General features: G+C 42.7%; 1 protein-coding gene across 1 annotated transcript in view; it reads right to left on the minus strand.

The window, feature by feature from the left end:
• Positions 1–11,162, minus strand: part of mettl9 (methyltransferase 9, His-X-His N1-histidine) — a 34,301-nt gene extending 23,139 nt beyond the window's left edge. Inside the window, exons 1-4 of the mRNA XM_060840590.1 lie at positions 10,699–11,162; positions 8,689–8,879; positions 5,752–5,961; positions 3,124–3,308 (exon numbers count right to left, since the gene is read on the minus strand). Of these exons, the coding sequence (XP_060696573.1) occupies positions 3,124–3,308; positions 5,752–5,961; positions 8,689–8,879; positions 10,699–10,791 (679 nt within the window). The 5' untranslated portion in view covers positions 10,792–11,162. The remainder of the gene's footprint in view (positions 1–3,123; positions 3,309–5,751; positions 5,962–8,688; positions 8,880–10,698) is intronic.
• Between the last annotated feature and the right edge of the window lie 435 nt (positions 11,163–11,597).

Below are 11,597 nucleotides of genomic sequence, written 5' to 3' on the forward strand. Positions count from 1 at the left end.
CGAGAATCCGGAGGGTTTTTACAAATATATTAAAGGACAAAAGGGTAACTAGGAAGAGAATAGAGCCCCTCAAAGATCTGGACGCCTCCTAGCAGAGCGCTTTTGGGAACATCACTGGGACACCCGCACCAATCAACCACACCGCCCTGTGGCCCAACAATTTCAACTCCCTCTCCCACTCTGTCGAGGGCATGGAGGTCCTGGGCCTCCTTCACCGCCGCTCCCTCACCACCAGACGCCTGATGGAAGAATGCCTCATCTTCCGCCTTGGAACACTTCAACCCCAGGGCATCTATGTGGACTTCAACAATTTCCTCATTTCCCCTTCCCCCACCTCACCCCAGTTCCAAACTTCCAGCTCAGCACTTCCCATGACTTGTCCTACCTGCCTATCTTCTTTTCCACCTATCCACTCCACCCTCCCCCTCTGACCTATCACCTTCATCCCCTCCCCCCACTCACCTGTTGTACTCTACTTTCTCCCCACCCCCACCCTCCTCTCACTTATCTCTCCAGGAACACAGGCAGAAAGCCTGAAGTGTGATGAAGGGCTTTTGCCCGAAACAGCAATTTTACTGCTCCTCGATGCTGCCTGAAATGCTGTGCTCTTCCAGCACCACTAATCCAGAATCTGGCTTCCAGCATCTGCAGTCATTGTTTTTACCCCCCTCAAAGATCAGCAAGGCAGCCTTTGTGTGGAGCCACAGAAGATGGGGGAAGATACTAAATGGGTATTTTGCATCAGTATTTACTGTGGAAAAGGATATGGAAGATATAGACTGGAGGGAAATAGGTGGTGACATCTTGCAAAATGTCCAGATTACAGAGGAGGAAGTGCTGGATGTCTTGAAATGATTCAAAGTGGATAAGTCCCCAGGACCTGATCAAGTGTACCCGAGAACTCTGTGGGAAGCTAGAGGAGTGATTGCTGGGCCTCTTGCTGAGATATTTGTATCATGGATAGTCACAGGTGAGGTGCCGGAAGACTGGAGGTTGGCAAACATGGTGTCACTGTTTAAGAAGGGTGGTAAAGACAAGCCAGGGAACTATAGACCGGTGAGCCTGACCTCGCTGGTGGGCAAGTTGTTGGAGGGAATCCTGAGGGACAGGATGTACATGTATTTGGAAAGGCAAGGACTGATTCGGGATAGTCAACATGGCCCTGTGCGTGGGAAATCATGTCTCCCAAACTTGATTGAGTTTTTTGAAGGAGTAACGAAGAAGATTGAGGGCAGAGCAGTAGATGTGATCTATATGGACTTCAGTAAAGCATTTGACAAGGTTCCCCATGGGAGATTGATTAGCAAGGTTAGATCTCACGGAATACAGGGAGAACTAGCCATCTGGATACAGAACTGGCTCAAAAAGGTAGAAGACAGAGGGTGGTGGTGGAGGGTTGTTTTTCAGACTGGAGGCCTGTGATCAGTGGAGTGCCACAAGGATCAGTGCTGGGCCCTTTACTTTTTGTCATTTACATAAATGATTTGGATGTGAGCATAAGAGGTACAGTTAATAAGTTTGCAGATGACACCAAAGGTGTAGGTGTAGTGGACAGCGAAGAGGGTTACCTTAGATTACAACAGGATCTGGACCATATGAGCCAATGGGCTGAGAAGTGGCAGATGGAGTTTAATTCAGATAAATGTGAGGTGCTGCATTTTGGGAAAGCAAATCTTAGCAGGAATTATACACTTAATGGTAAGGTCCTTGGGAGTGTTGCTGAACAAAGAAACCCTGGAGTGCAGGTTCATAGCTCCTTGAAAGTGGAGTCGCAGGTAGATAGGATAGTGAAGGCGGCGTTTGGTATGTTTTCCTTTATTGGTCAGAGTATTGAGTACAGGAGTTGGGAGGTCATGTTGCAGCTGTACAGGACATTGGTTAGGCCATTGTTGGAATATTGTGTGCAATTCTGGTCTCCTTCCTATCGGAAAGATGTTGTGAAACTTGAAAGGGTTCAGAAAAGATTTACAAGGATGTTGCCAGGGTTGGAGGATCTGAGCTACAGGGAGAGGCTGAACAGGTTGGGGCTGTTTACCCTGGAGCATCGGAAGCTGAGGAGTGATCTTCGAGGTTTACAAAATTATGAGGGGTATAGATAGGATAAATAGACAAAGTCTTTTTCCTGGGATCGGGGAGTCCAGAACTAGAGGGCATAGGTTTAGGGTGAGAGGGGTAAGATATAAAAGAGACCTTAGGGGCAACGTTTTCATGCAGAGGGTGGTACATATATGGAATGAGCTGCCAGAGGATGTGGTGGAGGCTGGTACAATTGCAACATTTAAGAGGCATTTGGACGGGTATATGAATAGGAAGGATTTGGAGGGATATGGGCCTGGTGCTGGCAGGTACGACTAGATTGGGTTGGGATATCTGGTCAGTACGGACGGGTTGGACTGAAGGGTCTGTTTCCATGCTGTACATCTGTGACTGTAAGAGCAGCCCAACACCACCACCTGCAAGTTATCAGTACATGCTGTCTTGACTTGGAAAATACTGCCATTTCTTCAATCTGGGTGAAAGTCCTGGAACTATTTCCTGAACAGCACTGAGGATACATCTACACTACATGAACTACAGCAATTTAAAAAACAAATCACCACCACTTTCCCAAGGGCAAGTAGGGATGGCAATAAATGCTGACCTTGCCAGTGATTTATTCAGCAGACAGCCATCATCAAATAGTAACTAAAGAAGTTAATCAACAGCATTGATCAAAAATGAACATTCACTTTGCTTTTCATCTCATGAAAACACAGAAGGTTGAAGTTGTCAAACAGGATTTGAGATCACATGTAGCTCATGACAAATGTATTGGACAACCCTGTACTGAACAGTCCAATGGCAATGCTGTGAGAATGTCAGAGGCTCAATAGATTGCCCAATCTCACACCTCCAGCTGACAAAGGCTGTGGAAAGAAAAATAATCCTCATTGAGTTTTGTACACAGACTGTTTTAATAAGATGTCATTAATCTCCAATCCAGATTGACAGGGTTACGTTCCTGTTCAGTTTTATCTCAATGGTTTTGCAATCATAAGCAGCAGCATCTTTATGTCTGAACTAACCTAAAAGGTTGCAGTGTCAAGATCTCCTTCCCACCCTAAACTTTTTTGTGGAACTTACCATTTTCCACATAGGGTTGGAAGGGCAAGACCACAGCCAGTATCAGACGGCCTTTACTCGGTTCCAGAGTGTTCCTGATGTCCTTCAGTAGAGACAAGGGCCGATCACACCGATCCAGCAAGTTTAGGCAGCTAATCATATTGTAATAAAAGCCAGTGCCCTGCCACTCATCAATCCCCAGGACTCTAAAAAGTGCAAGGGAAATACATCTTGAGTAAAAACATTTCAACGTAGCATCTTCCAAACCTGTAAACTACCATTGTGAAAGACAAGAGCAGCAAGTACTCAGGAACTCCATTGTTTGTAAGTTCCCCTCTGAGTCAGTCACTCCTTTAATGTCACTGGACCAAAATCCTGGAATTCCTCCCGTATTTGCACGGTGTGCCTATAACCCAAAGGACCACAGCGGTTCAAGGCAGGGACACACTGCCACCCTCTCAAAAGACAAACAGGGTATGGCAATGAATGCTGGCCTTGGTTACTATGAAATGGCTGAGCAAACACTGGTTTTGAGAAAGGCATCATTACCAGAAATGGAAGGACAATGCAACCTTGGTCAATATTGTTCACATAAAAAGCAACACCTGAATCGGTGGGTTTGGTTACACAATCTGCTCTTGAAGGAATTGCACACACAACATTTTTGTCTTAGTAACTAAAAAGGCTGGTCAGTCTGTGGTCCAGATTACAGAGGCAGGGGTTGAACAAGAAACTTTACTGGATTTCAGGATAGAAACCAGACAGTTGCTTATCAACCAATGGAAATTGGGGTCCTTAAAAACACACCAAGGAAATGGTGGACAGATGAGCTAGATAGGCTGAATATCTTCTTCTGTCTCTAACTGTTACAATGTGACTAATACATTCACTTGCTTTTGATCTACGCAATAACTTGCTAAATTCTTCTTTAATTGTTTGTAATATTTTATCCAGAAATGTGGTGATAAATCCAAGCATCAAGTTGCCTAGTAAATCATTACAACAACAGAACTTGGACTTGTGTATTAGCTTTAATATGTTTAACCATTAAGGCAATGCAGAGGAGTAATATGAAACAAAATTTCACACCAAGCAGCAAGGCATATAAGGAAATATTAGGGGAGATGACCAAAAGCTCAAAGAAATACACTTTAAAGAAAGTCTTAAAAATAGAAACGTGTGGAAGAGGTGGAGGGAGGAAATTCCACAATCTGGACCCTCAAAGACCAGACTTAGTGGAACACAGTGATCTCAAATAGTTGTGGAACTGGAGATTTCAGGGATAGGGAGAGACTGAAGCTTTGGAGGGATCGAAAAACAAAGATAAGTTTAAAACGGAAGCGTTCCCTAATCAGCACCCAGCATGGGTCAGCAAGCAGAGGTACTGGGAGATTGGCAGCAGGTGTGAGCCACTTCTCAGACAGGTTTTGGATGCTTTTAAGTTGACAGACAGTAGAATATGGGAGATCAGCTAGAAGTGTATTTGAATGGTCAGGTTTCATGTAATGAAGACATGGATTGTTATCTTTTCCAGTGAGGAAGCAATGACCATAAGACCATAAAATATACTAAATTAAAAATCACACGACACCAGGTTATAGTCCAACAGGTTTATTTGGAAGCACTAGGTTTATTTCAGACTGCTGCTCCTCCATCAGCAAAAGCTATAAATTCTATGTCTAATGGTTATGGTCCTGCTCCACAACTACCTGATGAAGGTGCAGCACTCCGAAAGCTACTGCTTCCAAATAAACCTGTTGGACAATAACCTGGTGTTGCGTGATTATTAACTTTGTCCACCCCAGTCCAACACAAGCTCTTCCACATCATAAAATACACAAGCAGAATTAAGCCATTTGGCTCATTACGTCTGATCCATCATTTGATCATGGCTGATGTGTTTCTCAAATCCTTTCTCCTACTCGCTCCCCATAACACTCCATTCCATTACTAATCAAGAATCTCTCCCTTTCTTAAATACCCTCAATGACTTGGCCTCCACAGCCTTCTATGGCAATGTGACAAATGCTAAGCTAGCATTTGTTGGGGTCCAAAGTCATCTTTAGGTCAGATTGGGTAAGAATGGCAGCTTTCCGCTCAGGAATATTAGTGCACTGGAAGATGTTTTAAGACAACTGACAACAGTTACACGGTCACCATTACACCAACTTTCAATTCCAGCTTTTTAAACTGAATTCAAATTTCACTACCTACTGAGGCAGAATTCAAATCCATATCCCCAGAAGAGCCCTGTGGTTTTCAGGGATTACTAATCCATGGACATTATCACTTTAGGACCGGCTTTCCTTAAATTCAGTTGAATTAGTTTCAAATCCTATTATAGCAGTTTGGAAATTTGACTTCAATTGGGAATTAAAAAGCTGTAAATCGGTAAAGAGACCATAAAGGTGTCAGATTTTCATGACAATCTGGTCATCCTTCAGGGAAGGACACCTGCTCTTACCCAGTCCAGACCTTTTGTCCCAATTCAACATAGCTGATTGACTCTGGTGTAGTTCCGCACATTACTCAGCTATATGAAAATCATGACCAGCAAACAGGGATAGATAGTATTTTAAATATTAGCTAGCTAAACAGATGCTTCTGTAGAATTCCTGCTACATACAAGGATGGAAGTTTTTATTTTACCTGTACTGTTTCTTTTTAAGTTGCCATTTCATGGTGGGAGACACTTCAGTCACGTAGACCTCTTCAAAATGGGGACTGATGATTTTAGTAACCTCTCCATCTCCAGCCCCAAGATCAAGCACTCTGGCTGCCCGCCAGTCTGGTCCCACTCTGAGCAGTTGAAGAAATTGCTCCTCAGAGAAGACAAACATCGATCCTCTTCCCAACAGCCTGGATCAATGAAGAGAAAGAGATATAGAATGCACAGCACAGAAATAGGTCTCTCAACCTATTGATGCAGGCCACGAGTAGCCTCCATTCTCTCTTCACCTCACACTCTGTCTATCTCACTATTCCCTCTCCCCTTAAAAGCATCTTGCCTATTTATCTAAACAATACCTTCTGGTAATGGGTCCTATCGTCTCAGCCCATTTCTAGCTAAAAAGGTTTCTCCTGAAATCTCGGTTGGATTTATTAGTATGTGCTGTTTACACCCTCTTTTAGACTACCCACAAGCAGAAAAGCCATTATCCTGTTAAACACCCTCAGAATTCTAAAGATCAGTTCAACCCTCAACCAGGTCTTTTCTGGAGAAGTGAGCTCCAACTTGTTCAGTCTTTCCTAACAGTCTTGCATTTGAATTCTGATACTAACCTCTTGCAATGTCTCTATTTCTGTTTAATAATCAATAAGATGTACCTGTTTGGTATGTGGCTGTTCACGGTGCTGAACTGACAGTCCAAAAGTCATCAATTCAAACTTCCCCTTGAAGAAATTAATTTGACAAGTCTAAGAGTTACTACCTACCCTGTCAGCAGCTGGTTTAACTATTGTCTTGTCACCCTGACCCAGTGTCCATATAGTCTCTATCCCCCCCATGATATGGTTAACTCTCAAAGTCCTTGGGGCAAGAATTTTTTTTAAAATCCAGGTCAGTATGCCCAGAGAACAAATAAATAGAAAACAAAAATTTTCAAACATACTCACAGAATCATACAGCATGGAAAACAGAACCTTCCATCCAATCAGACCATAATCCAAAACTAAACTAGTCCCCCCATGTAAAAAAAAATTGGCCTTCATGCATTTTTAAAAAAATCTTTATCTTCTCACCTTAAAAATATGCCCCTCCCCCCACCCCCCCGTCTTGAAATCCCAAACCTTAGGGAAAAGACAACTGCCATTTACCTTATCTATACCCCTCATGATTTTATATGTATATGTATATGCTAAACCTATCGTAAAATAGAAATACAAATTAAACCACAGATAAATCACCAGCAGAATTTTCCACACCATTGGGTCAATGCCCTCCCAGTAGGAACTCCAAGATCACAGTGAAACAACTGATTTGTGTTGCTGTGCGTTAACTGGTCTCAGTGCCTTAGACAAAAAATAAATTGACTCTGAAATCTCTCAGCAGATGGTACATGTATCCTCTGAAGATCAATGAAATTTCAAGGCGCATTTCTGCAGAGTGTTCTGGCAATACATGCCTGGCTAGTAACATGCATTTTTAAAGATTTTTGAGGAGGAAGGACGCATTTAGGATCTAGATCCAGAATCCAAATAGGTTGATTAGAACAATTCCGTGCTGTACATCTCTGACTCTACATCTGCATTTAAAAATCAATTTAAGTCAATCATTCCACACAAAGGTTTGAAAAAAAAAATGCCTTGATCAAAATAGCAGTTCCAGGGTTTTAACGCAAAGTCACTGGAGGATCTGCAGAGGTATGATACTTGGTGACCTGCTCTTGTGGAGAGCCAGGACCAACATAAGGGCTAAATAACCTCCTTCTGTGTTATTAAAAATATGATTCTATGAACAGATAATCTGATTTTCATCATGTTAATGCTACGTATGTGATTTTTTTTAGACTTGAATATCATTAGTTTGGATTTTTGAATTTTGAACTAGTGACATTAATTTTCAGTACTTCTGAAGGGGTCTAATGATTAACTTGTAATTTCTGTAGGCATGACAATTTCTTTTTAATCACAATATTAGAGAGACACTTCATGGAGAGTAATGAGTTTTGTTTACAGTGGGTGGGGGGGGGGAAAGAGTGCAAGTAAATGAAGTGAACAGTATAGTGCATTGGACTTTCAAATAGAAGATATCAGATTTTTTTGTCCATAGTTGAAACATCCACAGATTGAAAAAAAATGCATTTTAGTTTCAGTTTGGGGCAGTGTGTAGGAGTCTTTCAGTTGCTCCTGAGAAAGGCAGGTAATTTTAAAGAGGTTATCTCAGTATGATGAGTTTATTTTAAAGATTCCAGATGAGAAGTGTTCGATTAAAACTCAAAGGGTTATTTGAAGCTGAGAAAGTCTAAAATCTATTGTATGACGGCTCCAGGAAGAGGCTATCAGATTCTCAAGAGAGGGAACCAAAGCCACTGTTAAATTATGCCATATATATGTAAAAGAGAAGGGAATTCTCTCTGGTATAATGGAGTGGTTTTTGAGATTAATGGGATTCCAGTTTATCTTATAATTCAAAATCTTCAATGTGTTACATTTTATCTTCATTATTTTTGCCTAATAAACTTGTTTTATTGTTAAACCCAAATCTGCAGAATTGTAATTTGGGTTTCAGTGAAAGATCATATTAATAAGTGTCTATCAACCCAAACTTCAGTTTGGACTCGGACTTGGCAACAACAACAACTGGGGTGAGTTGAGAGATAAATATTGACCAGGACTCCAAGACAGAACTCCTCTGGCCACCTTCAAAATGTACCAAAAGAGTGCCAATTGTCTGATCTCCAGAGCAGATCAATTTTCATTAACTTTTTCAGCTTAAAAGGACATCCTGCTTTTATTTGGCTTTCACAACACTCAGGATCTCTGATGGTGGGGGAGTTGGGAGACACCTCACCCTGGTATGAGAGTTGCCACCAATATCAGGCAGCTTTGTAAGAAAAGTGGAAGTACAATATAAAAAAAAATTACCCATTGATGGAGGTCTTGGACATGAACAGACCAAACACAGAGGTGACAAGGGAGTAATAAATCTGAACAAAAAGCCAGCTGGATTTCTCCGAGCACTGCCTGAGAAACGCACGTGTCCCCATGTCTAGATAACTCTGAACAAACAGTTGCTGCAGACATGTTGGCAGCAGTTCCATGTCACAGGCGTACCACTGCAAACAAAAAGACAACAACATCAGCACCCTCAATAGAAATTACTGTTCATTATACATGCTACAAACAATTGTTACTAAAAATCTCCTTTTCCTTTGTTACCTCCAAAATTTGATTATTCCTATGCCTAGCTGGCCTTCCATCTCACATCATCAGTAAACTTGAGCTCTTTCAATATTTTGCTGGCCATATCTTTACTTGCACCCAATTGTCAGCATTATTGTATATTCACTCTTGACTAAACAACGCTTCAACTTTAAAACAATTGGCCTGGTTTACAAATCCCTCCATTGCCTCATCTCACACATTATCTCTGCAAGCAACTTCAGACCCCAACCTCTGAGTTCCAATTTTGGTCTCTTTCTGCACCTCCTGGATTTTAATCTCTCTCTCCATCACTGGTAGTTGTGCCTTCAGCTGTCCGTGCCCTAAGCTTTGGTATTTTCTCCCAAAACAACTTTCTTTCTTATATCCTTTAAGATGTTCCTTAAAATCAACCTCTCATCCTCACTTCTGGTCACTGATAAAAAAATCTTATTTTGATCCAGGTCTAATCATTGGATGATTGATTACAGTAAAAGTGTAGGAAGTGGCTGAGGAGTCACTCCATCCACCTCTTTGAAATCCCATTTTTGTCCTGGAATCTTGGAGAAGGACTATGCGATGACCACTGCTATGTTACAAGCAGCCTGAGAACAAGTGGCACTCAAGAGCACAGGGTGCACAATCAATACCATATTAGAAGTTTATTCTATTTCCATTAGATTTTTGTATTTGATTTAATAAGGACCTTCTCAGTTTAAGGGTGCACTTGTGTATTGACCTGTTAAAGGCAGTGGGGCAATCCCTAGTGCCACCAGTATAGGTGGATGGAGGAGATTGTGGTAAAGAAGTAACATCACCGGATTAGCAATCCAGAGGCCCAGGTTAAGGCTTTGGAATATAAACTCACATCCTTCTACAGCAGCTGGTAGCATTCAAATTCAATTCTTTAAACTCTAGAACATAGATCTGGGGTCCAATAGGACAATATTTTGGGAACAGCGACTCTTCCTCTGAACTTCCTCAAAGCTCTGAAGATTGGTCATCACTGGACTCAAAACATTAACTCTACTTTCTCTCCACAATTGCTGCCAGATCTGCTGAGTTTCTACAGCAATTTATTTTCGTAACTGAAGTGTTGTAACAGCTATTGCATTAGCAAGAATTACAGGCAGCCATTTCTGCACCAAACTGGATATAACTAGTCATAAATCCACCTGGGAAAGTAGCCACAACCTCAGACTAAACATCTCACCAAAATAACAGCAACTTCACAAGTGCAGCACACCTTTAGTCCTGATCCCAGTAGCAGTCTTCTGACAGTACAGCAGTTTCTCAGTACTACACCTTAACATTGCTCTTTCAGGGTCACCTTTCCGCTTGCCACCATCCTACCTCACAGCCTGCCCTCTGCCAAGACCCTAATCCGACCCCAAAGGCTGGCCCTCTGCTTGCAGCGCCACCCCCCACTCCCAGAATAGCACTGGATCATCCAAGATTGTACACTCAACTTTCTGGAGTGGAACGTCAAACTACAAGTATCTACCTCACAGGACTATAAAATGTGGGAAAAGTAGACCACTTAGCCTATCGAGCCCTCTTCAATCAAGGCAGATAACTACCTCTACTATCCCCATGAAACGTTAATTTGACAATTGGAGAATAAAAGGTGCATTAAGAAATGGATGGCAATAAGGTTTCTACAGCACGGCCAAAATCTTTTTTCTCCTCTTGGTCAAAACAGCTTCCTATTCCCAACCAAACAGATTGCTTTACCTGGGACTTGTCGTGTTCTTCATCGCCTTGCTGCCTCATGTTGCTGAGCAACGAACGGGACAGGGGGCTCCGCAGGTATTTACTGCTCCACATTTTCCTCAGTTGCAAGAGTGCAACAAAGTAGCAGAGCAGGAGCAGCACTCGCTTCACAGCCGTTCTGGGAATTCCGGCGGGGGAGGGGGAATGGGGCGAACACCCCCACTCACCCACCCCTTACCCCGTCTGGTCCAAGGGAACCCCTCTCACAGGAGACCCGTCCCTTCCCCCTCTTGGACGGGGCTCCCGGGTCAACAGGGGCTGCAGGCAGACGCGTTCAGGATGCTCTCTCCACCTCTGCCTGCACGGACCCCATCAGAAAGGCTACATCCCAAACTCAACCTGTATTTCTGTCTCCAGCCTCAGAGACACTCATTGCCATTGACTTCCTGTGTCCCGGAGATTTCCGCTCCCGGCTGTGACTTTTCTCCCCCAAACCAGTTTGGCATTGGACAGTTTTCCGCGGCTGCGATTGGTTCGCAGTTCACTGCCCTGATTGGTGGGTCGGCGAAAGGGCTCCTGATTGGCTGCTCCAGGCTTCCAGGGAGGCGCGCTGTTTGAATATGCGAGAGCGCCCAGGTCAAGAACTCAAGCTCTTCTCAAACTGAAGACCTTGTTTTGTGAGCACGAACTATGGATGAGGGATAATGGCAGTGGTGATCATTTTTTTATATAATATATTTTTATTAAGAACTGTGAGAAACTAAGCTCACACACTTCAATAATTTCAGACTGAGACAAAATCTGAATCAGTGGTGTCATTTATTTTACTCTTGCAAGAGGGTGTGATTTCCACTGTCTGTCTACAAGACAAGGGACTCATACATCGAATTCAACGAATACTCAATATTTATATAATTTGG

Source organism: Hemiscyllium ocellatum, chromosome 20, assembly GCF_020745735.1.
Source record: "Hemiscyllium ocellatum isolate sHemOce1 chromosome 20, sHemOce1.pat.X.cur, whole genome shotgun sequence".
Classification (NCBI taxonomy): Eukaryota; Metazoa; Chordata; class Chondrichthyes; order Orectolobiformes; family Hemiscylliidae; genus Hemiscyllium; species Hemiscyllium ocellatum.